Genomic DNA, 26,708 nt, shown 5'->3' on the forward strand with positions numbered 1-26,708 from the left:
ATATCAAATCTCGGGATTCATGGCGATTTTTGCTCACTTGTATTCTATATTTGCCGTGATTTTCCGGCCATGATCACAAATTATTTGCAACTGTTGCAAATCAATTGCAAATAATACGTGGTCATTGCCGCAAAATCACAGCTGAAATATAAAATACAAGTAAGCAAAAATCGCGATGATAACCGAGATTTCAAAAATAATTATACTCGCGAAAGTCTAAAAATCCATATATATGATATGATATATATATGGATTTTTAGATTTTTTTCTTCTCAAATATAAATCTACTTTCTGTACAAAAACCTTCATCACTAACCTATTTTGCTGATCGTATTTGTATAATTAGTTTAATGTAACTTACAGCAATACTTTCATGCCCACCAAATGAAGAGTTCGTCAGATGTTTAAACCCATGTCCTGAAACTTGCGACTCAATCTTGAATACCTCGCCCAGACCAAATTGCGACCCAGTATACCCATGTCCAGGTGGATGCCAATGCATCAATGGTTACTTCCTAAATTATGCAAACGATTGCGTTGATATGCTTTCCTGTCGTAAGTATTTAAAATAAATATGTCGAATGCAAGAAATATGTATATATGAAAAGTTGTCTTTCTCTCAAACAAGTTTTAAACTGGTTTCAAGAATCGTTGGAAAGCAGTTTATAATTTAGTTTTAGAAAACGTAGATCTTTTTACATCCTGATCGTCATAAAACTTTATTTTTTCTATAGCATGTTTATGAGCTTTTATAATAAAATGTCTTGCTTTATTAATAAATATTTATTTAACCGTTCACAGTATTACCATCTACCATAGCAGAACCAACACCAGCATGTCCACCAAATGAAAAGTTCGTTAGATTTAAAAACCCATGTCCTGACACTTGCAACTCTATCTACGGTATCAAGCCTGTACAATATTGCGACCCAATGGTACCTTCTCTTGATGGATGTCAATGCATCAGGGGTTACGTCTTAAATGATTCAAACGTTTGCGTTGATTGGAATACTTGTCGTAAGTATTTAAAATAAATATATTGAATATAAGAAAGATGTACATGTGAAAAGTTGTCTTTCTCACAAACAAGTTTTAAACTGGTTTCAAGAACCGTTAAAAAGCAGTTTATAATTTAGTTTTTGGAAATGTAGATTTTTTTACATCCTGGTTGCCACAAAACTTTATTTTTTTTATAGCATAGCTTATGAGCATTTATAAAAAAATGTTTTGCTTTATTCATAAATATTTATTTAACCGTTCACAGCAAAACCAACAGCATGTCCACCAAATGAAGAGTTCGTCAGCTGTTTAAACCCATGTCCTCCAATTTGCATGGAAATCTACGACCCTACGTTCAGCCCACCTTGCAACCCAATTTTCCCTTGTCCTAGTGGATGCCAATGCAAAGACGGTTACGCTCGAAATGATAAAAACAATTGCGTTGATATGTTCAACTGTCGTAAGTATCTAAAATAATTATAATGAATACAAGAAAGACGAGAATATGAAAGATTTTTTTGTGTCAGAAAACTTTTATTACAACAAATGTAAAAAAAGAATAATAACAATAGTACTAACAATATTATTGGTATTATTATTTTTTAACTGCTTAGATACGCAATGTGTATTACGTTTCTTAGCAGTTCCGTGTATTGTCATATTAAAAATATATGAGATAAACGTTATCTAAGCACGTGTTGTCCCTCTTCACTTTCCTAAAAAGCCTCAATATCGTAATTTTCTTGATATTTATTTTACATTTTATTATATTTGCGAACGACATATTATGTATGCACGTAGTAACAGCACTGGCGCCGCTCAAGAAACAAAAAATGTTTTCGTGATTCTAAAACTCGCTATTCAAATTATCATATTTTTTAATGCTTCTTCATAAATGACTCAACACGACCGCATCGAGCGACAAAATGCTCGCCCGGCATTAAAAAGGTTATTACTTAGTTCTAAAAAACGTCGACTACTTGCCTGGTAAACGGTCGAAACAATACTTTATTTTTTTATTGTGTTTATTTAACTCTTCCACAGAAGATCCAATTTGTACTGTGGGAAATGAGACGTTCTCTATTTGCCTTGAACCTTGCCCCCTTACGTGTAACTATGCCTTGAATATTTATCCTTCTCCACCGTGTGAAGCACCAAAGTATCCTTGTCAACGAGGCTGCGAATGTTCACCTGGTTATGCTCGAAATGACAACTTTGTATGTGTCGTCATAGATGACTGTCGTGAGTGATCTATTTATAAAATTAAACATGTTTTGAATCGTAAATAACATTGTTAACTTGCAGCTGAAACTATTTGTTACGGAGGCAATGAAACATTCTACGATTGTGTAAACCTTTGTCGAGACACCTGTTCGGTCATCATAAGACCAGATTCCAAGCCGCATAACTGCGTCAACCCTATTCCTTGTCGTAAAGGATGTGATTGTCTTCCAGGCTATTACAGACTCAATTCTTACCAATGTGTTAAGAAAGATGATTGCAGTAAGTACATATATAAATATTTCTATAACGAATACCGTTTAACCAAAATAAGTAATTAGTTCGCACATGCTTTTTAAGTTGCACAAATACACGATAATTATTTTTACTTTGTTGTAATTTTAGTGCAAGTATGTGTCAGGACCGGTCTTAGGTACTTGGCACCCATGTGCAAGCCAACTTTTCACCGCCCTCTTATTTTATTAAAATAAATTTTAGGAGAATACAAAAATACTCATATTTCATGAAGAATAGAACGAACGAATATATATTCGTTTTAAATCATATTTTTAGTAGAAAATTCAGTTTATTTATAAAATATTTACATATAATAGAAAATAACAAAAATTATACTTTTGTCTTTTTTTAAATACAATATATAAACTAAATATAATAATATAATTAGGTTTTTTCAAAAAACTCTTTAATGGATTCTAATACTTTAATGAAATCGCAATGGTCCTTCGAATTCGTTGAGCTATTAAATAATCTGCGAATAATTTCTTTACTCATTTTATATATTTCTGCTTTTGAAGAATTATTAAAGAAGTCATTTTTTTGCCTGGTGTAAGATTTTGGATTTTGCAAATATTTAATTAATAGCATCAATATGTGGTTTCTTTGATTAAATATTTTTTCTTAATGCCGCTTGAAATGTTGAGCTTAGCTTAGAATTGATATTTTCTAATTGTTCGAATAAAAAATTTAAGGCCCTTCTACTTGTCAATAATAATCGTGAGACAATTGGCAATACCAACTGATGCTACTTTAGTAAAAACAATGTAATAGAACTTTTTTGGTTTATGGAAAAAATAGTCCTAAATTGTTTTACATTTTGCCGATTTCCATGCTTGATTTTTTCTTATCAAAGCGGATTCTTCAAAGCAAAGATAAATCCACCGACCAGTTAGTTAAATAGAAAATCGCAAAAAAATATTGGTCATTCAAATACTTTCGATCTTCCGAGAATATATGCATATTTCAAACATCTGTAACTAGCACATTCAGAAAGGTTTCTAATCTGAGTGTCTTCTTTTATTTAAAATTTGTAAACTATTTTTTGTCATTCCCCGACGCTTATTTAAAACCTTCCAAGAAGTATACAATTCTCGAGAATAAACACTAAACATGATGAACGTTATACAAATAATAATTATGCAGCTAAACTTAAAAAAATACAATTACGGCGCACATCTAAAATAGATAAGCACCATCCCACATATTTTTTCCATATCCTCATAGCTATCGCCAAAAACATATTTGTTTTTGGCAAGCTCATTTAGAATCTGGATTACTTGTGCAAAAGGAGCGTTTTGGCCGCAATGAGCAAGAATAGGGGATGCGATTTTGATTTTTTAGGGCAATGGTCCACAAGCCATTGCCCTTTAGAAACTTTTTTGTGATCGTAAAATTATTTTCTTTTAAAAAAATTGGTATTATTTATATTAAATAATATAATATAATTTATTTGACAAAAAATATAATACATTGCTTCAACAATAACCAAGTAGCAATACATATAAGTATAATATTTAAATTTATATTCATTTCTGTGACGACAGCAGAGGCGAACAAGTGGCAGCTGCAATTGCCGCGAGATAGAGTGTCAAGCGACGCGACGCAGATTGCGTACTCTCTCAGTATTTTAACGATCTGCTTTTTAATTTTAGTTGCCATTAAAACAAAATATGTATCGGTCACGAATGTTTCTAGAGGATGACTTATGGCTTTCGATTTCCAATACAGATCCGAATATAAAAATTTCTTTGCAAGCGCATACCGTATAGTTAAAGTATTTTAAAAGTATTTTACATTACAAACATTGTTTCATAAATATATATTTTCATTCAGATCTTATACAAGCCAAAAATATAAGCACAAACCCTATAAATAATTTCAATTATGATGACGATAAAAAATGTCTATCCGTGGATTTCGATAAAATTTAAATTGAAACGATAGTTCGGATTTTGTCACTATTATAACCTTCCAAGAAGTATTCACATTAGGCATAAACCCGCCTTTACTTATGCAGAGAAAAATGGACAATAGTTGTAAACCTTTTAAAAATATTCGTATACATTTAATTTTATATAATAAAAAATGCTTTATAAATTTTCTCGAGAAATAAGAATTCTCGATTTATTATTTTTCTCAAGAAATTTTCAGTAAGAAGCACTAGTCGTAACCTTACCCCTAATATTCTGAACATCTAATTTATAACTTGCCAATTTTTTAAATAGGAAATCATACAATCCTTTACCTGTCTAAAATCAAAAAAAAACATGTATGGCAACTTGTTTATCTGAATTATTTACACCCACACACTTTACAATATATATATATATTAAGAAGAATTTATATTCTATATTATTTATTTTATAACACCTGTAGCTAATAAATTAATAATAAAATATTCCGTTTTGGAAATATTTTCCTAAGTAAAATGGTATATGAGTTTTAAGCTTTTTTGATTTTTGAAGATTACTTAAGTGATCTTACATCAGGATCAAACTTTGCGATCATCTCTACAGATTTTAAAAAAACACCATTATCCAATTTATATACTTCCGAACTAGTTCCTCTAAAAGCTAGACATTGACTAGGTAAAAAATGCACAATTGCAATCATTCTTTTTTAACCCTTTGATTGTGAGTTAATTTAAACATTTGTCAATTTGTTAGTTAGTTTTTTACCTATTATTTCATCATTATTTTATATTGAATTTATAGCAAATTACAATATATAAAAAAATCAGTGATTCTTAACATTTTATTGCTTTGATTTATATTGCTCCTTTTTTATATTAGTATGTTATAATAAAAAAAAAAATTTTTGTTGATTTATTTTACGTATTTAATATGTGTTATTCGGGTTTTGTTGAAATTTTAATATTTTTTATAAAATAAATATAATTTTTTTTGTTATGGTAATTTATTTTGAACTCTTTAATTTATTGGTATTATTTTATATATAAATCATTTACGTTAATTCAAATTTTAAAATATATTATATTTATAATGTTTTTTATTTATTATTTCTTTAGTTATATATGTAAATATATAACTAAAACCACAAAAAAGTAAAGGATCGACCACCGTTTATATATTATATGTTTGGCGATACTCCTTACAGTGTTAGGTATAGCCCTCCAGCGATCATTTTCAATGTCTAATAAACCCACGTGCCTCTCACGTGTTACCCTTCCAAGCTAGCCCTAAGTATAGTATATTTTCAAGCATGAGCGTCTTCCGGCTTTGAATAGTAATTATCTTTATATATTTGTTTCAATGTTTCAGTTTTGAACTGTGGCGAAAACGAAGTTCTGATTCCATGTCCAGGATACTGCACTTTCGAGGAAAACTGTCGATTTTTATTGGAAAATGTCGTGCCTATTGACATAAGTGAATGTCCACCACCTCCTCCTGTTTTTCGTTGTATACCTGTCTGTAGATGCAAGCCAGGATATGTCAGAGTAGAAAATGTTTGCGTAAAAACTGATATATGTAAGCAAAACCTTAAACAAAAATATTTTTCAACATGAATTTATTTAAAGTGACCAGACGTCCTCCTCTAATAAAAATATCAAAAATGATATTTTTTAGCTCCCATAGAAATTGGACTTTATTTGTCTTTTTCGAATAATAATTAATGCCCTTTTTTGATATTTTTTAAAACTGGTCACTTACATCATCTTATGTTACCGTAAGTAAAATTTTACTATAATCATATAGCATGTTAAAATATTATAGGTTGCAATAATCCAATGACTGAACATTTAATCGACTGTACTGTAATGTGTGACGAAACTTGTAATGGTGTACCAGCGTTCTGTCGCAGTATGACAGGACCATGCTACAGGAAAAGATGTGCTTGTAAACCTGGTTTTGTTCGAGACAGGAATAGATTGTGCATACCCAAATCTCAATGCCGTATGTTGAATTAAACAAAATAAAATAGTTTTAGCTTATAATCATATTTACAAACTAACTAATATTCCTTTAAACTTTATATATTAAATTTGTTAAAAAATAATGCGATTTATAACATTAAATTTTAAATAAATCCTTTGAATGACGTTTTTTGGGAAAGGCAAATGCCCCCCTCAAATAACTGGAAAAATACATGTCATGTATTGATATACTGTATTTTATAACGATCAGCGAAATAGGTTAGCGATGAAGGATATATATATATATATATATATATATATATATATATATATATATATATATATATCCTAGAAATATTAACCATATATATATATATATATATATATATATATATATATATATATATATATATATATATATATATATATATATATATTTATATATATATATTTATATATATATATTTATATATATATATATTTATATATTTATATATATATATATTTATATATATATTTATATATATATTTATATATATATATATATATATATATATATATATATATATATATATATATGCATCACGGCCGACACGAAGTTCGTCCATGCCTCGTAGCAGCTTCGGTTCAATAACATAGATTGGACCATAGTGTCTACTGTGGCAGACCTTCCTATGATCCTTTCTAGCGCGATCCTGTCCGCTGCCCACGCCGAGCATCCGAAGAGTGTGTGCTCAGCGTCGTCGTCTTCTCCGGCGTTGCAATGGAGGCACTCGGCACTCGCCGCTTTGCCGATCCTCTTCAAATAAATACCGAAGCATCCGTGTCCGGTCATTCCCTGTGTGAGGTGGTACGAAAGCTCACCGTGCTTCCTGCCGACCCAGGCCGACAGATCGCCGATGAGTCTGTGCGTCCACCGGCCCTTGGTGGACGCGTCCCATCTCCTCTGCCATTCCGTCACGGTCGCAGCTCTGGCAGCCACCTTTTCGCAGCCGTTGTAGATCGCCTGTCTCTCCAAGGCGAGGAGATCCAACGGCGGCGTGCCGCATAGAGCGAGAACGGCGTCCTCGGACACGGTCCTGTACGCGGAGGCTACACGCAGCAGGCTTCTTCTCTGTACCCTCGCGAGGCTGAGTCTGGCTTTCTCTATGATCATGGCCTGCGCCCAGATCGGGGCGCCGTAGAGGAGGACCGAGTGGACGACCTCGTTATACAGTCGTCGCCGGTTTTGCCTCGGCCCTCCGATGTTCGGCATCAGCCTGGCGAGGTCCTCCGCTACGCGCGCCGCCTTCGCCGCCGCCGCCTCGGCGTGCCTGACGAAGCGCAGCTTGTCGTCTATCTGGACACCCAGATAGCGGATTTCTCTCTTGAAGGGCACTTCAAAGCCGTCGATCGCTATCCTGGGCGGTTGTAACCTGCGCCTCCGCGTAAAGAATACAGCTTCTGTTTTCTCCGTCGCGAGTGCGACGGAGAAAACAAAAAAAAAAAAAAAAAAAAAAAAAAAAAAATATATATATATATATATATATATATATATATATATATATATATATATATATATATATATATATATATATATATATATATATATATATATATATATATATATATATATATATATATATATATATATATATATATATATATATATATATATATATATATATATATATATATATATATATATATATATATATATATATATATATATATATATATATATATATATATATATATATATATATATATATATATATATATATATATATATATATATATATATATATATATATATATATATATATATATATATATATATATATATATATATATATATATATATATATATATATATATATGTGTGGTTGAATGCGTTTTCGCGGAGAAATATTTGGTTAATATTTCTAGGAGTCGGATTACTCCGCGTACTTTTTTGATTCCGTGTGGAATCATGGTCCCTACGTTTCGGCCAGATTCGCCCGGCCATCCTCAGGGGAAAATTGAGAATATGAACATCCGGTGTGGGCAAAGCCCAGCATGTGGTTGTTCAGATCTGTCCTTCGTATCGCGTTCGTCTGGTCCGTTGACATTGAACGTAGCGCGTCGGTAAGTTCTGTCTATTTTTGAACGGATGAGTTTTTGCGGTTCGCGATACGTTGGCTTCGTCGTAATGGTGATGTCGGATTGGCTACTTTTTGAGTAATGGTATCGGTATATGGTATAACCTGAGCCTTATTCCGGTTGTCAGATTTATTAATGATCGTTTGCCATGCAAATGGTAATCACATGCTGGGCTTTGCCCACACCGGATGTTCATATTCTCAATTTTCCCCTGAGGATGGCCGGGCGAATCTGGCCGAAACGTAGGGACCATGATTCCACACGGAATCAAAAAAGTACGCGGAGTAATCCGACTCCTAGAAATATTAGCCATATATATATATATATATATATATATATATATATATATATATATATATATATATATATATATATATATATATATATATATATATATATATATATATATATATATATATATATATATATATATATATATATATATATATATATATATATATATATATATATATATATATATATATATATATATATATATATATATATATATGGGTTTTTAGATTTTCACGAGTATAATTATTTTTTAAATCTCGGGATTCATCGCGATTTATGCTTACTTGTATTCTATATTTCGGCCTTGATTTCGGACGTGCAACTGTAAACAATTCGTGATCATGGCCGGAAAAACACGGCCGAAATATAGAATACAAGTAAGCATAAATCGCGATGTATCCCGAGATTTAAAATATATATATTTATATATATATATATATATATATATATATATATATATATATATATATATATATATATATATATATATATATATATATATATATATATATATATATATATATATATATATATATATATATATATATATATATATATATAATAATGTTCATATTTCATTTCATTTATCTTATAGATATATATTTTTATATCAGCACCTTCATGCCCACCAAACGAAGAGTTCGTCAGATGTTTAAACCCATGTCCTGATACTTGCGACTCAATCTTGAATACCTCGCCCAGACCAAATTGCGACCCAGTATACCCATGTCCTAGTGGATGCCAATGCATCAAAGGCTTCTTCCTAAATTATGCAAACGATTGCGTTGATATGCTTTCCTGTCGTAAGTATTTAAAATAAATATATCGAATGCAAGAAATATGTACGTAGATCTTTTCACATCCTGACCGTCATAAAACTTTTTCACATCCTGACCGTCATAAAAATTTTTTCTATAGCATGTTTATGAGCTCTTATAATAAAATGTCTTGCTTTATTAATAAATATTTATTTAACCGTTCACAGAATTACCAGCTACCTCAGCAGAACCAACACCAGAATGTCCACCAAATGAAGAGTTCGTCAGAATTAGAAACCGATGTCCTGAAACTTGTAACTCTATCAACGGTATCAGGCCTGAACAGTATTGCGACCCAATGTTACCTTTATTTGGTGGATGTCAATGCATCAATGGTTACGTCCGAAATGATGCAAACGTTTGCGTTGATAGGAATACCTGTCGTAAGTATTCAGAATAAATGTATGGAATACAAGAAATATGTATGTACACATAAAAAGTTTTCTTAGTGACTGAAAATTATTAATACCAATCGCATTGTTTATATGAGTGGCGTACAAAATAAAGCAATTACTTAACTCGTTGCAGCAAAACCAACTACCACACCAATACCACCTACCACAAGAAAACCAACTTGTACTGGGGCCAACGAGACGTGGGCTTCTTGCATGAACACTTGCCCCAATAATTGTGATGTTATCTTGGGCTATTTTCCTCCTCCACCGTGTCTACCACCTCCGTATCCATGTTCACCAGGCTGTAATTGTTTACCTGGTTATATTCGAAATGAGAACTTCGTATGCATCAACATAGATGATTGTCGTAAGTGATCTGCCTATAAGATTAAATTGCTCTCTCACTGATGATCGTGACCATAATAGCATATATGCAGGGCCACCAAAAGCAAATCCGGGCCCAGGGAAAATAATAATTCTGTGCCCCATAACAAAAAAGCAATTTGTGTGTTTTTTACCGTCGTAATACAATTTTTTAAATGAATATTAATAGGTGCGAGTTAACAAGGACTTATTTAAAAGGAAGTGTCGATGTTTTTTAAATATTTTCATTTCATAGTATTTTATTGAAAGACATACATTTTTCTGGCCAAATTTAAGAAAATAATTATCTCTTCTCAGAAGTCAAAAATCCATGTCAAAAGCAATAAAATCGTGTCGACGTAGTCGCAGTAGGAACGCTCGTGACCGAGCGTTCCCACTGCGTTAATTGAATGTTAGTAGATTAAATTTAACTATAGTCTGAAAATAAATTTACATTAAAAGAATTACAAGAAAACACATAATTAACCTTCATTTAGACTTTTTTATAAAACTAATAGTAATTTGATCCAGACTTTACCCAATACACTGGATATTAGCGATGAATTAATAATGAACGTTTTATATAGCGTTTCTTTAGAAATCCATGTTATATTTTCTGTTTCATTGCTATATCAAAATTATGATAACCAATTTTGAAGCTATATTTGAAACTCGAAACAATGATTTTTTTATTAAAATATTTTTTTTACTCGCAAACTTATTGTACATAAACGACTTATTCTAACAATAATATGCCATACGTATTTATTGTGTCCCTCAAAAAAAATATTAATTATATATTTAACACGATCAACAACTTTATTATTATTATTATATTTCATTTTCATAGTGTTGTTTTAATACAACCACCAATTTTATTTATTAACATTTATAAATATGATTGAATTATTATAACAGCTTGTAGAGATCCAACCACAGAGGTGGCAGTAAACTGTCCGCAACCTTGTGAAGACACATGCCTTGGATCACCACCCATAGATTGTCAAATAAATTGTGGAGTAAAAACGTGCATTTGTAAACCAGGGTTGGTCAGAAATGCAAACGGAGACTGTGTGACTAAATCGAAATGCTGTGAGTGTAATTTAGCTTGAAGAAATCTCACTTGAATGCTCTCATAATTCATCTAAAGTTGGTGCAGTTTTGCTGCTCCCTAGAAAAGCCTCCAGTAAACATTTAGAAAACTAAAATATTTTATTGTTATTTTTTTTATAATTTTTACTTATTATTATATGTATTATTATGATTGAATTACTTTTAACAGTGATTTGCAAAGAAGACGAAGTGTTGAATGCTTGTCCAGCTTTTTGTACCTTCGATGTAGATTGTCTTTCCTATATGGAGGGAGTAATAAGAGATTGCACTACTCCATCTTCAGATTACAAATGCATTCCAAGATGCGACTGTAAACCAGGCTATGTGAGAGTTGGTCAAGATTGCTATCCACCGAATCAATGTAAATAACCATTATATTAATACCAAAGCCTACATTTAACTGTTAATAATTTAACAGGTTGTAAAGATCCAACCACAGAGATGATAGTAAACTGTCCGCATTGTTGTGAAGAAACGTGCCTTGGACCTCCACCCAAAGATTGTAAAATAAACTGTAAAGTAAAAACATGCATTTGTAAACCAGGGTTGATAAGAGATGCAAACGGAAACTGCGTGCCTAAATCTAAATGTAGTGAGTATAATTTAGCTCGAATAAACCTCACTTGATCGCTCTTATAATTAATCTAAAGGTGGTGCAGTTTTTCTGCTTCCTTGAGAAGCTTCCAGTGAACATTTAGAAGACTAAAATATCATATTGTTTAATTTTAGCTCATTGCCCCGGTCCACACGAGGAGTATAGACGTTGCGGAACAAAATGTGAACCAACATGCAATAAAAGATATCCTGTATGTAAAGCAGGATGCAAAAAGGGATGTTTCTGCATGGATGGTTATGTAAGGAGTGAAAACGGCACATGTATACTGATAGATCTTTGTCGTATGTTGTTTATAATAAAAAAACATTTATATATAATGATTTTGGTTATTATATTTATATGATTGAATTACTTTCAGCAATGGTGTGCCTTAAAAACGAAGTGTTGAATAATTGTCCAGAAAGTTGTACCTTCGACGAGAATTGTGGTTCTTATATTGACGGATTAATAATAGTCTGTACTCCACCACCACCAGACTACAAGTGTCAACCAAGATGTGAATGTAAACTAGGATATTTGAGAGTTGACGATCAAGACTGCGTTTTACCGAGCCGTTGTAATATAAAAATATTATCCCAGTGGTATTTTGTCATATGTGTGGTTTAGTTATAAAGGCTTTGAATGTTATCTGTTACGGAACTAACAATATCCTCATATATATTCATTTATACCGGTATATTAATAGCTGAGTGCAGTCGTATCTCTCATTACCCTCAGGCGGCGATTTTCGGCGTTAGAATATCAGCAGATCGGCATGTCGGCCAACGGAATATTACTTCAATCGCCGGTACATTTGAATCTGCCATAAAGCTTAGACTAAATGTTATGTATTTGTATCCATCAAACTACACATGTGATAAAATAGCACTGGATCGATGAAATATCTAAAAAAACTGTTAAATACCATATTCTTCCAACAGGTTGTAAAAATCCAAGAGACGAGATAGTAGTAGACTGTCCGCATTCTTGCGAAGAAACGTGTAGTGGTCCACCAGCTAACGGTTGCCAAATAACTCCCTGTAATGTAAGAACGTGTATTTGTAAACCAGGTTTGGTAAGAAATTCAACTGGAGACTGCATTGTTAAAAATAAGTGTCGTGAGTATAATTTCTAATTAAAAACGAACACTATTCTAAATTAAATACTTACATAAACATGCTGCAAAACTGTTTTTCCTATGTGAAGCCGCTGGTGATCATTTACATATTATTATATTATAACTATAGTGTTTTTTTTAATATATCATATTAAAAAAAAATACTATAAAATATCGTATTGTTTAATTTAAGCTCGTTGCCCCGGTCCACACGAGGAATATAGACGTTGCGGTACAAAATGTGAACCAACATGCAATAAAAGATATCCTGTATGTAAAGAAGGATGCAAAAAGGGATGTTTCTGCATGGATGGTTATGTAAGGAGTGAAAACGGCACATGTATACTGATAGATCTTTGTCGTATGTTGTTTATAATAAAAACATATATATGCACAATGGTTTTACTTATTATATATGATTGAGTTACTTTTAGCAATGTTATGCCAGAAGAACGAAGTGTTGAATACTTGTCCAGGATATTGCACCTTCGACGAGGATTGTGGTTCTTATTTTGACGGATATATAAGAGACTGTACTCCACCACCACCACACTACAAGTGTCAACCAAGATGTGACTGTAAACCAGGATATTTGAGAGTCGATCAAGACTGCGTTTTACCGAGCCATTGTAATATGAAATTATTATCCCAGTAGTATTTTGTCATATTTGTGGTTTAGCTATTTTGAATGTTATATTTATTTATATTGGCATTTTAAAATCTACGTGAAGTGGTATCTATCATTCCGCTTAGACGCCGATTTTCGGCGTTAGAATATCAGCAGATCGGCATATCTGTCAGCGGAAAATTACCTCAGTCGCCGGCACATTTGAATCTGCCTTAAAGCTTAGACTTAATGTTACGTATTTGTATTCATCAAACTACACAAACGATAGAATAACACTGGAGCGATGAAATATTGAAAAAAACTGTTAAATACCCATCTTCTTCCAACAGGTTGTAAAAATGCAAGAGCCGAGGTAGTAGTAAACTGTCCGCAATCTTGCGAAGAAACTTGTAGTGGACTACCAGCTAACGGTTGCCAAATAACTCCCTGTAATATAAGAACATGTATTTGTAAACCAGGTTTGGTAAGAAATTCGACTGGAGACTGCATTGTTAAAAGAAAATGTCGTGAGTATAATTTCTGACTAAAAACAAACTATTCTAAATTAAATACCTACATAAACATACTGAAAAACTGTTTTTCATATGTGAAACCGCTGGTGAGCATGTATATAATATTATATTATAACTATAGTGTTTTTTTTTTAATATATTAAGTTGTTTAATATAATATTATTTATTTTACCCAGTCGAAAACGGACAGTGATTGGAACAAAGGGTTCGTTGTAAACAACCATATTTTTTTATTATATTCTAACAAAAAAACAGTTAGTTAAAACCATTTCTAAATACAAAGCATATTTCAATGAATTATATTGTAATAAAAAAATATAGCGTTTTATATCTCACAAAAATAGTCGGTCACCAAATAAAACAACCTAATATCATAAGTAACATTTTTATTTATAAATTAGCTAATCGGTAAAACTACAGAGCCAAATTTATCGCAATAACATGTAAACTATGTATTATAACACATACTTATATAATATATGTAAGTATAAGAAGTGTAATAAAAAATATAAACACAAATTAGTAATCAGGTATGAGCCGGTGAGTTATCGTGGTACAAAATTCATGAGTTATTTTTCTTCGAATTGACTCTCGTGAGCGCCGTAAAACTGTAAGGTAAACTATAGTGAACCAGTATAATCAACAAAAACTTTGACATAATTTATTGCATTTTTTGCGTAGTATGTTTTAAATTAATCTCGAAAATTCGTCAATGCTTACCGATTTTAGCTGCGTACCGTAGAGAGTCGCGATTACATCCCTTATTCTTAACATTCAGCTTCTCAATAAGCTTGCCAGACACAAGGATGTTTTCGGCAGTAGCTACAAGGAGCTGGAACAACTTTATGTGTAATGGTGCACATCTCTTTTAGGTGTGCACTACAATAAATCTTAAATATTTATTTGTATACTGCATTTTTAATAGTAATAGGTGTGTTAACTTGTATTAGTGTAGATGTGTAAGAAATAATTAATGAAATATTTTGTATCAAGTCCATATTGTAGGATCATTGAAACCTGTAAAATCAAGATGGTCAAATTTGTAATAATAATAAATTAATTAAACATGTATGTTCTAGCTCCTTGTCCTGATCCAAACGAGGAATACAAAAAATGCGGAACTAAATGCGAACCAACATGCAAAAAAAGACATCCCGTATGTTCTCCTGCGTGCAAAAAGGGATGTTTCTGCATCGATGGTTATATAAGAAGTAAAAATGGCACCTGTATACCAATAAAGGAATGTCGTAAGATGATTTTAAAAAAATTATAAAATGTATTATAAAATTTTGGTTTTAATAAAAATGATTGAATTATTTTCAGCACCGGTATGCAGTAAAAATGAATTGCTTAATCCTTGTCTACCTTATTGTACATTCGAAGAAGATTGTGCTTCTTATATGAATGGTGTAATACGAGATTGTCCCGTACCACCACCACCAGAATTCAAGTGTCGGCCAACATGCTACTGTAAGCCAGGATACGTAAGAATCGAAAATTTATGCGTTTTACCCAGCCGATGTGAGTGATAGATTAAATGGTTTAAAATAATATTTTAGTTTCGTATTTTTTTTAATAATAGCGTAATTCTTATATAATAGGCTGTAAGAATCCCAAAACCGAAAAGGTAGTCAGTTGCCCACATCGTTGCGAAAAGACTTGCAATGGACCTCCAGCTGCAAAATGCAAAATAAATCCATGCGTCAGAAGAACGTGCGTTTGCACCGCTGGCTTAGTAAGAAACTATTCTGGAGACTGTGTACCTAAAAAACAATGTCGTAAGTTAATATTTATTAAGAGATTAAGAGTATTTATTAAATACGGGCTTTACTATGTTTGTTTCTTACAGATATTTGCACAGGTCCAAATGAAGTTTACAATACTTGCGGAACTGCCTGCCAGCCGACTTGCAAAAATAAAAAGCCAATATGTACGAAACAATGCGTCAAGGGATGCTTTTGCAAAAAAGGATACATCAGAAACGACAACAATGTATGTTGTTTGATAGCGAATTGTCAATAATGTTTCTAATTGATATAAGATAAAACAGCAATAATATCACCTATATAATCAACTTTTTTTTAATTAATTTATGTATTTGAACCAATATATAAAATAAAAAAAATTATTTTAAAAAGTGCTGATTTTTTTACAATAGTTAATATTCTAATTATTTTTTTTTATAAAGTGTTGCTGATTTATATTTAAAAATATTTTTAAATATTGATTTAATGTTGCGTCGATTTTTCTGAGATAAGTCTCTTTCAGGCACCTCCTTAAAAGAGGTGCCTGAAAAAGACATTATTTTACAACAAATGATAGTTATTCTATTTGAAAATATAACCAAATTTATTTTTGTAAATTAAAGTAGCAAAATATTTTTTAACTATCATGCACCCATGCTATACTGTTTTGTCAGAGAATTTCGCAAGTGAGAGATGAGTGAGTATATCCCTTTTTCTCGTACAGAAATGCACACGTGCGTGTGACAGAGCGAGAGAGCTAGGGCAAGGTGCATTACGCACGCATCAGACGGCGTTTCAATCGTGCGTCAATATTTATTTGCCTGTTTTTCTACTTAACAAGTGTATTTAATAATTATACTTCGTTAAAAATATTTAATACAAAGTAACTTTAGTTTAAATAACATTTATATAGATGACTGAAAGATATAATGATTCCAATGAATCGGATCCCAATTTGAAGGTGTAGTATTTCTCTCGTATAACGAAGACGTGATTGCAATGTTCGATTCGGAATCAGACGAAGATTATTGCAATTACAAGCTAAGTACTTTTTATATTTACATTTGAAATTATTATTTATTACAAAAGCATTATTATCATAATTATTCATATTCAAAATGACAGATTCGTTGGAGTGAAGTGAAAACACGGAACATCCGTATAATGTAAGTATGATATCAACATATCGTTACGGTAAAATGTATGACAAATATATTATTTTGCAGGAAACTTTTTATATGTCGAACATGTGCATGAACGGTAGCATATAACGGTATTAAGAGAAATATGATCACAGAATTTTTTTTCACATCTATTCCTTTAGCTCAATGTCTATTACAAAACGATTTATTCTATATTCGAAATAACGAAGGAGTTTTTAAGGGATAAGTTGGAAGAACTGTTTAGTGGTATGTTTGGTTTTGCTGATAGTTTTTAACACAGGTATCACTATTTGTGTTAAAAACTTTTCTGTTACAGTACAAAAGTTTTTAACACATATGTATATCAATATCTGTTTAAAAACAACCACCGCTGATTAATTTTTATAACAGAACAAACGGCGGAGTTGCTATAGGAGGGAAAATGACACGCGATGAATATTCTCGCGTAGGGGCGACAAGGCGGTAGCCATTCAGAATAATTATGGAGCTCATTGATATTATGGATTTTAATGCCTATAAGATATGGATCCATAAATATTCTGAGTGGCGAATCAACTATCGATGCCGTCGAAAGTATTTCATACGCCTCTTATCGGTAGATTTAGTAAAAAAACTGTAATTGAACGACACGAGAACGTTTATTTGCATGAACCGCAAAAGTCAGCAATATAATTATTCGTGAAGACTTTTGCCTTCGAAAATCTTTTTACATCGTCTTCGCCCAGTAGTACTTATAATACTGGACAAAGACGTACGTGTAATTTTTGTTCTAGTAATAAAACTACGCGTGTATCAAAATGATTGGATTAATAATAGATATTTAGATTTTTTTAATTGATAATTTTTGTATGTTATATGTTTATAACTTTTACAGATATGTTTTTATCATTTATTTTTTAATATTATTATTTGTAAGAAAAATATGTAGAAAAATAAATTGTTTCTTATTGTGAACGTTTGAGAAGCCGCGGCTGCTTGACGTCATCGGGTCTGAGTAGAAAATGCGTTTGTGTGCGTGAATAAATAAATACAAGAAGGCATAGCATGGTCTCGTTCTACGTTAGCTTAAAAATATTTCACATTATTTAAAATAAATAAAATTAGTTTATTTTCTTGCATGACCACACCAGATGACAAACGTCAAAACGACATGGCCGTCAAAAATCGCATTATTACCGTTTCCCGGGCGGGGCAGTTGTGGGCGACAGCGAAATGGCTCCAGCGAAGAAAATCCTCGAGGACGCAAAAAATGCGAAGCAGGTCGAGATCGATCTGGTCGACAAGGGGATCGCCTCCTTCAGGGACCTGCCTGGCATCTGTCAGTTCACTTTCAGGGTTATTATACAAAACCAAGACTGTCACCTTTAAATTTTACTAAACACGAACATATGGGCTCATGACTCTAGTTATATCTGCGTTATACAATTCCATTATTAAAAGTCATATATTTTCCTTAATTTGAAGGCTTTATACTTGCATAAGAGTAGCCACAAATGCAGATATAGTGTCTAACAATATTCATAAATTAAATTTAAAAAATAGTACTATAACCAAGCGGCATTACGCTTGAATAGCATTCAATATAGTATATATATCAACCACTAAAAATTTAATATATTTTGGCCTTATATTGGACTATGTAGATAATTGTGGTAAAGTAAATCTGGAAACCTGATATAACATATTGTTTTATATTCTAAAATGTTTACCATTATGAGAAGAAAATGATAGTAATTTATAGCTGCAATACTCAACTCGAGAGATGGTTACTTAACCCAAGGCCACTGATAGAGAAATTCAGCCCCGGTACTTATCTTTCCCTCGCATTATTCTGAATTCTTAGTATATAAATAATTCTCATAAAAATAGACGCTATATATAATTTTTGTTTTCTCGCCTTTAAATTTACAAAGTATTATTAATCTCTGCTATGTCTTTATTTATTGACAATATTAATAAAGAATTTAAGCGTTCGTTGGATAAAGATGATCGAAAATATATCATAATAAGTTTGAACTCGCTAAAACTGCGTTCACATGAAGGAACTGTAATTGGAATAATTAATAGAATTCTAAATGCTATTTTCCTGTTGAATTATCCAAGACTTGTAAAGCAATAAAGTTTTCTTGAGTTTTAATAATAGTCATAGATAATTAAGTTAATATTTAGTCATACAATAATTGATTACTTAGTTACTCTAGTCTTACATATTGAGCATAGCATATACGGATAACGAGAAGTAATAATAACTGATAACGATCAGGTGGATTTTTATTCTTTTAAAATATGTCTAGTTTTTAATCCGACGTAATGATAACTATATACATTGAGAGATATATAAGCTGTTAAAAAAAATCGTGGCTTCAATTATTACAAAGGTTATATATCAATAACGATGTTTCTAGTAACTCTGAGATTGCAGTTTCGACTCTCAGCAGCAACACTCGAATTTTTTATAATAAAAAACAACCCCAGCTGTAGTGACATCTATCGATTATAAATTGTATTACACATAATAATATATAATTATCAAAATGTAGATGTCACCGATTCCCAGACCTTCAATCTGATGGTTAATACTTACTTGTATGTAGGTATTCATTATATGTATCCGATTGACTGACTCAATTGGTACAGATTTATCCCGTTGTAACGCATTGGGCTTACGCCTGTCAGATTACACCAGAAGATTTAATAAAAATAAATTATCTGGACTGAGATGTGGTCTTTACCCATAACATTTTCAAAACATCCATTACCATCGTAAATAAACGCACAGTTCTACGCTCGTATTACAAAGAAATGTACTTTTTTGTATCAATACATTTATTTGGTATCAGATAAAAGTATTAAAATTTTACTTTTTTGAAAAATTTGATTGTGCTAAAATTTTGTTTTTAATTTTTCATTTAATTTTATTTTCCTGAAATTGGCGCCCCCCGTGCAGTCACCCATACAGCTCGCCCCTCGGGCCGGTATTGCTGTAACCCATGGAGAATTGTAACGAACCATAAACTAATAGAGAGGAACAGAGATCCGAAACTCACTCAAATATGTATTTTATTCATAGAAAAATTCATAAAAATGTTGTATCGTTCGATCACCTAAAATTTGAATAAAATTTTCGCGTTTTTCCACTCTATAAAAAATGATTCCGGAACTGGCTGTTCCCTCCTCTCGTCCTGCCTGACTTTACCTGTAAAAACTTGTCGCATAGGGTCTGTGCAAATGCGCTTCTTACATACTTATGGTTTTCTATGATGTTTATACTATACAAGCTGCTGAAAATTAAAGGTTTCATACTCGAATAGTCATAACCTTAAAATTATATGAATGTGTTTCACTATATCACTCAAAAGTACACAATAAAATCGATAAACAAGTGATTAAATAGCTCAGCAGTTGACTCGAGAGCTCGCTGATATTCCAAACCCCAAACTTTGAAAAATCTAAGAAAACCTAATCAGTGATTTATGTCCGAAATTATAATTATAATCATTAATTCCAATCTCTCAGACACGATAGAAATTTAAAAACACTTAGTTCCATATAGAATTTGTGGTATTAGTCACTGGTCTGTCGTGCCAGTCATAAAATATTACTTGCACATCTGGTGACAGTTCTCTCTTTTTCTTCTTAATTTTTTCATAAATAAAAAAAATGTTTCACTTTCAGTTGCGATGACGAACATCACTCGACTCACCCTCAGCCACAACAAAATCCAGATTATACCTCCCGGTCTGGCCGATCTGATCAACTTGGAAATATTGAATCTTGCCTGCAACTACATCGAGGAGCTGCCCGTCAGCCTCTCTTCGATGCCTAAGCTGCGCATCCTCAACGTCTCCATAAACAGACTCTACTCGTTACCTCGCGGATTTGGCGCCTTCCCAGTTTTAGAAATCTTGGATCTGACATACAACAATCTCAACGAGAACACCTTACCGGGAAACTTTTTCATGATTGGTACTAAAACATACAGCAGTTTCATCATCGCTTCCACCTATTTAATTTTTATAATGTTAACAGAATCCCTTCGCGCGTTATACTTGGGCGACAACGACTTTGAATACTTGCCACCAGAGATAGGCCAGTTGAAGAACTTACAAATCGTGCGTGCCTCATAAATTTTATTAGCAATGTTTTATAAATACTAATAAAATCGTTTTTTACAGTTATCGTTGCGGGAAAACGATCTGATTGAGTTACCCAAGGAAATTGGCGAACTGACACGTTTGAGAGAGTTACACCTTCAAGCCAACCGATTGACTGTACTGCCGCCAGAAATTGGTAATTGTAAAAGAATGAATTTTTTATGAGTTAGTGTGGGGTTTGATGAGAAAACTGCTATTGTTTTTGCCTCTTAACATTCGAGTAAAGAACTCATTTATCATCTTTAGTTATCAAATAATAAAGAAACAGCAGTAATTATTGTTTAGAGCGAACCCGGACCCTGGGAAAACAATGATTCCGGGCTTCATAATAAAAATGGCATTTTATATATTTTTTAACATCGTAATATAATTTCTTGAATAAATAATAGGTACGAGTTAACCCTTTCTATGCTACAAATAAATATAAAAATTAGACAACGTTACAACATATTTTATGAAATCATATTTATTACGAAATATTTTAATTAGGCATTAAAAATATCTACTCATAATATTTATCTGATAATTAGTCGTGTATACTTTGCTGCTCAGTGTTGCCATATAGTTAATTTCCATTCCAGGTTAAAAGCAATAAAATCGTGCCATCGCAGTGAAAACGCTCGATTATTAAGCGTTTATATTAAGACTTTATAACAATATACGAGTGAGAATCGAATAAAGCACATCTAAACCGAATTCTGCCCAATAGGAGAGTGCAAAAAACAATTATCCCTTCTCAGAAGTCAAAAATTCACGTCAAAAGCAATAAAATCGTGTCGGCGCCATCGCAGTGGGAACGCTCGGTAACGAGCAACGGCTTATTCGTTTTATTTATTTTTATTGCGACGTCTTATTCGTTTTCATTTTTTGACGTGTAATTTAAATTTAGTGGCGGTACGTCTATAAAACATAAAAAATAAGTATTAATATAAACATATTAATTACCTGAGTCACCATCTGATGACATAATGGAAAATAAAATTCAGGTTTGCAATTACAAAAGAGGTAAAAACAAGGAAACGAGCACCGTGTCACGGAAGCTGACACGCAACAAACTGACTTAGTCCTCTCATGTCTAATATTTCTTAACGCTTAATAAGCAATAAATTCCACAATAATTCGCAAAAAAATTTTAACACAAACGGAGCCGCGTCAAAAAACTAAAAAGTGGATGCTTTTGAAGGCAATGTTCCGCTTCTTTCATTTCTTGTATAATATGTATAAAAAAGGACTAAAGGAACTTATTCCTGAAATACATCAGTATATAGGTACATCTCTAACAACTGTAGTTTAGTTCAGATTCATTATTTGAGGTCAGTTTATACTTTTTTTTTAAATATATTTTCGCTATGATTTTTTCCGGGGCCCGAGAATTTGACACCCCCCCCCACCTTTCTCAGCAGGTCCATTCTTAAAATTCACAGGTTTCTTTTATTAAATATTTTTGTAGTAACTCTGCTCCTCAACATTAACAAATAAACCCAAAAAACGGAATTATCCTGCAGATAAAAAAATTGTGTATATGATTATATAACGTCTTATTTATTTTAAATTCAGGTTCCTTAGAGTTAGCAAGTAACAAAGCTTTGTTGCGTATGGAAGGAAACTACTGGATTCGACCTATAGCCGATCAGTTGCAAATAGGCATCAATCACGTGCTGGATTATTTAAAATCGGAAACGTACAGATTGTAAGTTTGACTTTGTAATATGTATGTGCAATAATATTTATATGATTATATTTTTAAATAATATTTTATGCAGTTTGTACAATCGTCACATGTCAGCGAAGCCTCCGCCGCCTCCTCAAGAAATCGACAAATCCAAGAAAGCCAGCAGAGCTAAACACACAGACTAACTAATCAAAACTATTCTAGTGCTAAAAACATTAATTAAAAAATATGAATATTTTATTAATTATTAACATGTTTCTAATGATCTGCCATAATACATTTATTGATGTAAGTATTAAAAATAATAAGTATTTTTACTATATATTATATGAGATCTAAAATCAATTTATTAAATGAAATACTGATTTAACAGAATGAAACTAAATATATTGTACTAAAAACAATCGAAATAGAGACCAGTGGCATTATGACTTTCTACCAAGCTAAATAAAGTAATGGTTGATTATATGATTAAATGCTGGCATCTGATTGGTTGTTTTATTATGAATATCTAAATGTAGATGCTTGTTTACTCTAACACAGTTTTACATATTTAATAAGCTAGATGTCATAAATGTTCTTAAATTAAACTCGCTCAATTTCAAGTCTTCGAATATATGTTTTTATGATTGATTTGAGCAAGTTTGATGTGCCTTAAAAAGTGCCTTTTAATCGGAGAGTTGTATTTCTAACCATTTTTTATGACTATTTAGAGCTAATATTAGTAAGAATTCCGATGTTAAACCATGCCAAAGATACAATTTTCAAGTGCCTTTGACTTTTAATTTTTATTTAAAATTAAGTGTTTAATTGTTTAATAAAATGCTTTTTAACATACTATATTGGTTATTTTTATTATGTAATTATATAAAATTTCAATATTTTTATATTCCCTATTATGGATTCACAAATATACACATTTAAGTCAAAAATATTATTTTATAGTCGACAATTTTTTTTTTTATACAAAAATCGTTTTCAGAGTAATCTTTCTCTTTTACAGTATTTTCATGAACAAATAAAATAAAGCCTCAATCTCTATTTTAACAAAACGTTAATACATTAACCGTACTTGGAAACAATACTTAATGGCACTTTTAAAATATTGAATTATTTACTGCAAAAGAAAATTGAACATCAGTCTTTATTTATTTATAATACAATATATATATATATATAATACAAAAACAAGAAAAGTAATCTTAAATACAGTCAAGTATAATATATTTTAAATATGAGATAATAATTTAAAATAAGTTCACTTAGTTTGTTAAATCAGGACAATTACACAACCTTTAATAAATTAAGTATTTTATGTTAAAAATAATACTATAAAAATGCAACACATAAAGTAAATAAAACACTTATGCCTTTTTTAGGCATGTGTTTCAAATTATTTAGTTACTAGTAAAAAAATCAAAGGTCTTAAAGAGTAGGTTATGAATCAATAATAGTGTCAAAATATCTAATTTCTCTTCTAAAAATTATAATGTAAATTTATTACTACAAATTGACGAACATATAATAAATATGATATATCAGTTATTGTCTATTTACAAAATATAAAGCTTCAATTAATTACATTTTTTTTATATAAATAGGCAAAAGACGAAATTGTCACTACTATATTATACGTTTTTTTCAACTAACATTGATTATAGAATTACTAACCCAAACAAACCACATTTCAATAACATCTATACAATTACATTACAAATCATCTGAACTAGAAGATGAATTGTCATCGGTAAGATTTTCGTCTGTGTACAGATGATTTTGTTTTAACCGGTGGATGAAATCTTCCTTCTCGTAGCTGTTTAATTCGTCGTCACTCACATGTGAAACGTTACCGCTCACAAATTTGGCAAATCTGAAATTTAGCATTATCCGTTAAATTAAGAACATCATATTATAAAGCATCATATATACTTTTCGGGATCTTTGAGCTTTATTATTAATTTCCATTGGTTGCATTCAGGACTGGAAGCATACCCGCGCAAATCTTCTAAAGCCTTCGTCGTTTCCCGCAAGCCCTGTTCATAATATTGTTCGTTGGTCAATAAGACACGTTTTGGTGGAAACTTACGCCTCCTTAAAATTAAATTATGATTTTTAAACAGATTATATAACAAGAACTTTTTGTACCTAAATCATAAAAAAGGTACTTAAACAGATAATGATTATAATATTCGACTATTTTGATTTCTAAATATACAGATAAACCAATGTGAACTGTAACTATCGACAGATCATTAAACAGCTTTTTAACTAAGCATGTAATATTACGTCTTACACAAGGAAAATAAAAGATATTTTATTTGGAGCTCCGATTACGGAAAGAATATGTTAACTATAAAGTTAACATCTTTTTAAATCATTTCAGTTTAAAAATATTCAAATATTTTTGATTAAAAGACATTACAAAAAGATGAAAATATATTAAATAACTCTTTACCATAGAACATAATATTTTTTATAAATTATTAAAATAAATATATTCAATTACCTTAGTATATTTTTAATTATTTAAAAAAATCTATTTATTTTCAAGAGTCAATCACAAAAACATCGTTTAACGCGTGATCATCACATGCTCTTAAATTTATATACCATGTGATTGGTTGATCGCTCTGAAGGGCAGTATTGGTGATGTAAGCGCACAGGGCGGTATTGTTTTTTGTTCTCAGAGTAGTTGTCAATATTATTATCTTATCACTACTACTGCTTTAATTTTATTAATTACAATATCCCTGCCATGTCATATGTGTATTTTTAATTTTATTTAATTTTAAAATTAATTTTATTTGTTCTAATTCAGTCCGGTTCGTGTGCTAACGCATACAAAAATAGAATGTAGCTTTTTTAATATTATCCATGAAAAACAAAATTTGATAAAAAATATTATTGCATTCTAATAAAAAAAAATGTAATTATTTAAAATATTATTGCATTATAATAAATAAAAAAACACGAAAAAGACCCCCTAATAACACGGTAAATTGGGAACGTGTAGTTGGGGGACTATAAAATACTCATACAATGTTTTTGCAATACGAATAAGAATCAGGTGAGATATCCCTTGGCTCGCTCACGTATCAAGTAACGGGCACCCAAATAGCAAGTCCCCAATTTATCGTGTTATTGGGGGTCTAATGTACATACATATACGATAGATCTATCGATAAAAAATAAACAATTTTATTATTGTTAATGCTAATTTTACTTATAAAAAAAGAAAAGAAATCCATTCAGCAAAGGTCGTAAGAATTATGTAGATTTCTGTATATAAGAACATGCTAATTTTTACTTTATTTCAATTTGTTATAAAACATTTTTAAATTCTTGATTTTTTTCTATACTTTTTGAATAGCTGTCAATTTAAAATAAGATGGCGGATCAGGAGATATTTACATGTTTTTTTTAAAAAAGTTTCAAGGCGATCTGAATAAACTCCTCAAACCCCACTGCACATTGCAATGTACAATAATTTTATTACTTGTTTTTTAATTATTTTCACCAGTACGCCATATTATTTCAAAATACAAAAAAATAATTTTATGTCCCTTTGATGTGTGCTAAATAAAAAAATCCAATTGGTGTGTACGAAAAATAAAATTCGGGTCTAAG

The 26,708-nt window shown here is 31.3% G+C and overlaps 3 protein-coding genes across 4 annotated transcripts in view; 2 read left to right on the forward strand and 1 right to left on the reverse strand.

Moving 5' to 3' along the window:
• The window catches only part of LOC148232382 (zonadhesin-like), a 41,894-nt gene extending 25,410 nt beyond the window's left edge, over window positions 1-16,484 (forward strand). Inside the window, exons 5-23 of the mRNA XM_088191246.1 lie at window positions 2,305-2,502; window positions 5,799-6,005; window positions 6,252-6,431; window positions 9,421-9,609; window positions 9,792-10,007; window positions 10,153-10,386; window positions 11,301-11,474; window positions 11,665-11,856; window positions 11,914-12,087; window positions 12,225-12,392; window positions 12,470-12,667; window positions 13,032-13,208; window positions 13,401-13,568; window positions 13,642-13,836; window positions 14,165-14,341; window positions 15,427-15,594; window positions 15,671-15,868; window positions 15,949-16,125; window positions 16,197-16,484. Coding sequence (XP_088047372.1) covers window positions 2,305-2,502; window positions 5,799-6,005; window positions 6,252-6,431; window positions 9,421-9,609; window positions 9,792-10,007; window positions 10,153-10,386; window positions 11,301-11,474; window positions 11,665-11,856; window positions 11,914-12,087; window positions 12,225-12,392; window positions 12,470-12,667; window positions 13,032-13,208; window positions 13,401-13,568; window positions 13,642-13,836; window positions 14,165-14,341; window positions 15,427-15,594; window positions 15,671-15,868; window positions 15,949-16,125; window positions 16,197-16,369 — 3,563 coding nt within the window. The 3' untranslated portion in view covers window positions 16,370-16,484. The remainder of the gene's footprint in view (window positions 1-2,304; window positions 2,503-5,798; window positions 6,006-6,251; window positions 6,432-9,420; window positions 9,610-9,791; window positions 10,008-10,152; window positions 10,387-11,300; window positions 11,475-11,664; window positions 11,857-11,913; window positions 12,088-12,224; window positions 12,393-12,469; window positions 12,668-13,031; window positions 13,209-13,400; window positions 13,569-13,641; window positions 13,837-14,164; window positions 14,342-15,426; window positions 15,595-15,670; window positions 15,869-15,948; window positions 16,126-16,196) is intronic.
• Window positions 16,485-18,432: 1,948 nt separating this feature from the next.
• ics (ras suppressor protein 1) lies at window positions 18,433-23,921 on the forward strand. Its single transcript, XM_088191437.1, has 6 exons — window positions 18,433-18,573; window positions 20,931-21,221; window positions 21,285-21,367; window positions 21,431-21,545; window positions 22,967-23,099; window positions 23,173-23,921. Exons 1-6 carry the CDS (start codon window positions 18,468-18,470, stop codon window positions 23,264-23,266), a joined length of 822 nt encoding a protein of 273 aa, XP_088047563.1. The 5' UTR covers window positions 18,433-18,467; the 3' UTR covers window positions 23,267-23,921.
• A 640-nt stretch (window positions 23,922-24,561) lies between these two features.
• Window positions 24,562-26,708, reverse strand: part of LOC148232386 (nuclear envelope integral membrane protein-like) — a 24,355-nt gene continuing 22,208 nt past the window's right edge. Inside the window, exons 8-9 of one of the 2 annotated variants that reach the window (XR_015810581.1) lie at window positions 25,011-25,114; window positions 24,562-24,951 (exon numbers count right to left, since the gene is read on the reverse strand). Coding sequence is in view for 1 of the 2 variants with exons in the window: in XM_088191431.1 (XP_088047557.1) it covers window positions 24,792-24,951; window positions 25,011-25,172 (322 nt within the window). In the remaining variant the exon portion in view is untranslated. Of the gene's footprint in view, window positions 24,952-25,010; window positions 25,173-26,708 lie in introns of both variants that reach the window. The other variant, XM_088191431.1, reaches the window with a different exon arrangement.

The sequence above is a fragment of the Plectrocnemia conspersa genome, unplaced genomic scaffold, assembly GCF_051122295.1.
Source record: "Plectrocnemia conspersa isolate PC_06_02 unplaced genomic scaffold, ASM5112229v1 ptg000009l, whole genome shotgun sequence".
NCBI classification, from domain to species: domain Eukaryota; kingdom Metazoa; phylum Arthropoda; class Insecta; order Trichoptera; family Polycentropodidae; genus Plectrocnemia; species Plectrocnemia conspersa.

What these genes read in the sequence shown, in the direction of transcription:
- ics (XM_088191437.1), top strand. Translation starts at nt 18,468, where the DNA reads ATGGCTCCAGCGAAGAAAATCCTCGAGGACGCAAAAAATGCGAAGCAG. An exon ending in GGGAAACTTTTTCATGATTG is followed by an intron (nt 21,222 to 21,284) that starts GTACTAAAACAT and finishes TAATGTTAACAG; the next exon opens with AATCCCTTCGCGCGTTATAC. An exon ending in AGTTGAAGAACTTACAAATC is followed by an intron (nt 21,368 to 21,430) that starts GTGCGTGCCTCA and finishes CGTTTTTTACAG; the next exon opens with TTATCGTTGCGGGAAAACGA.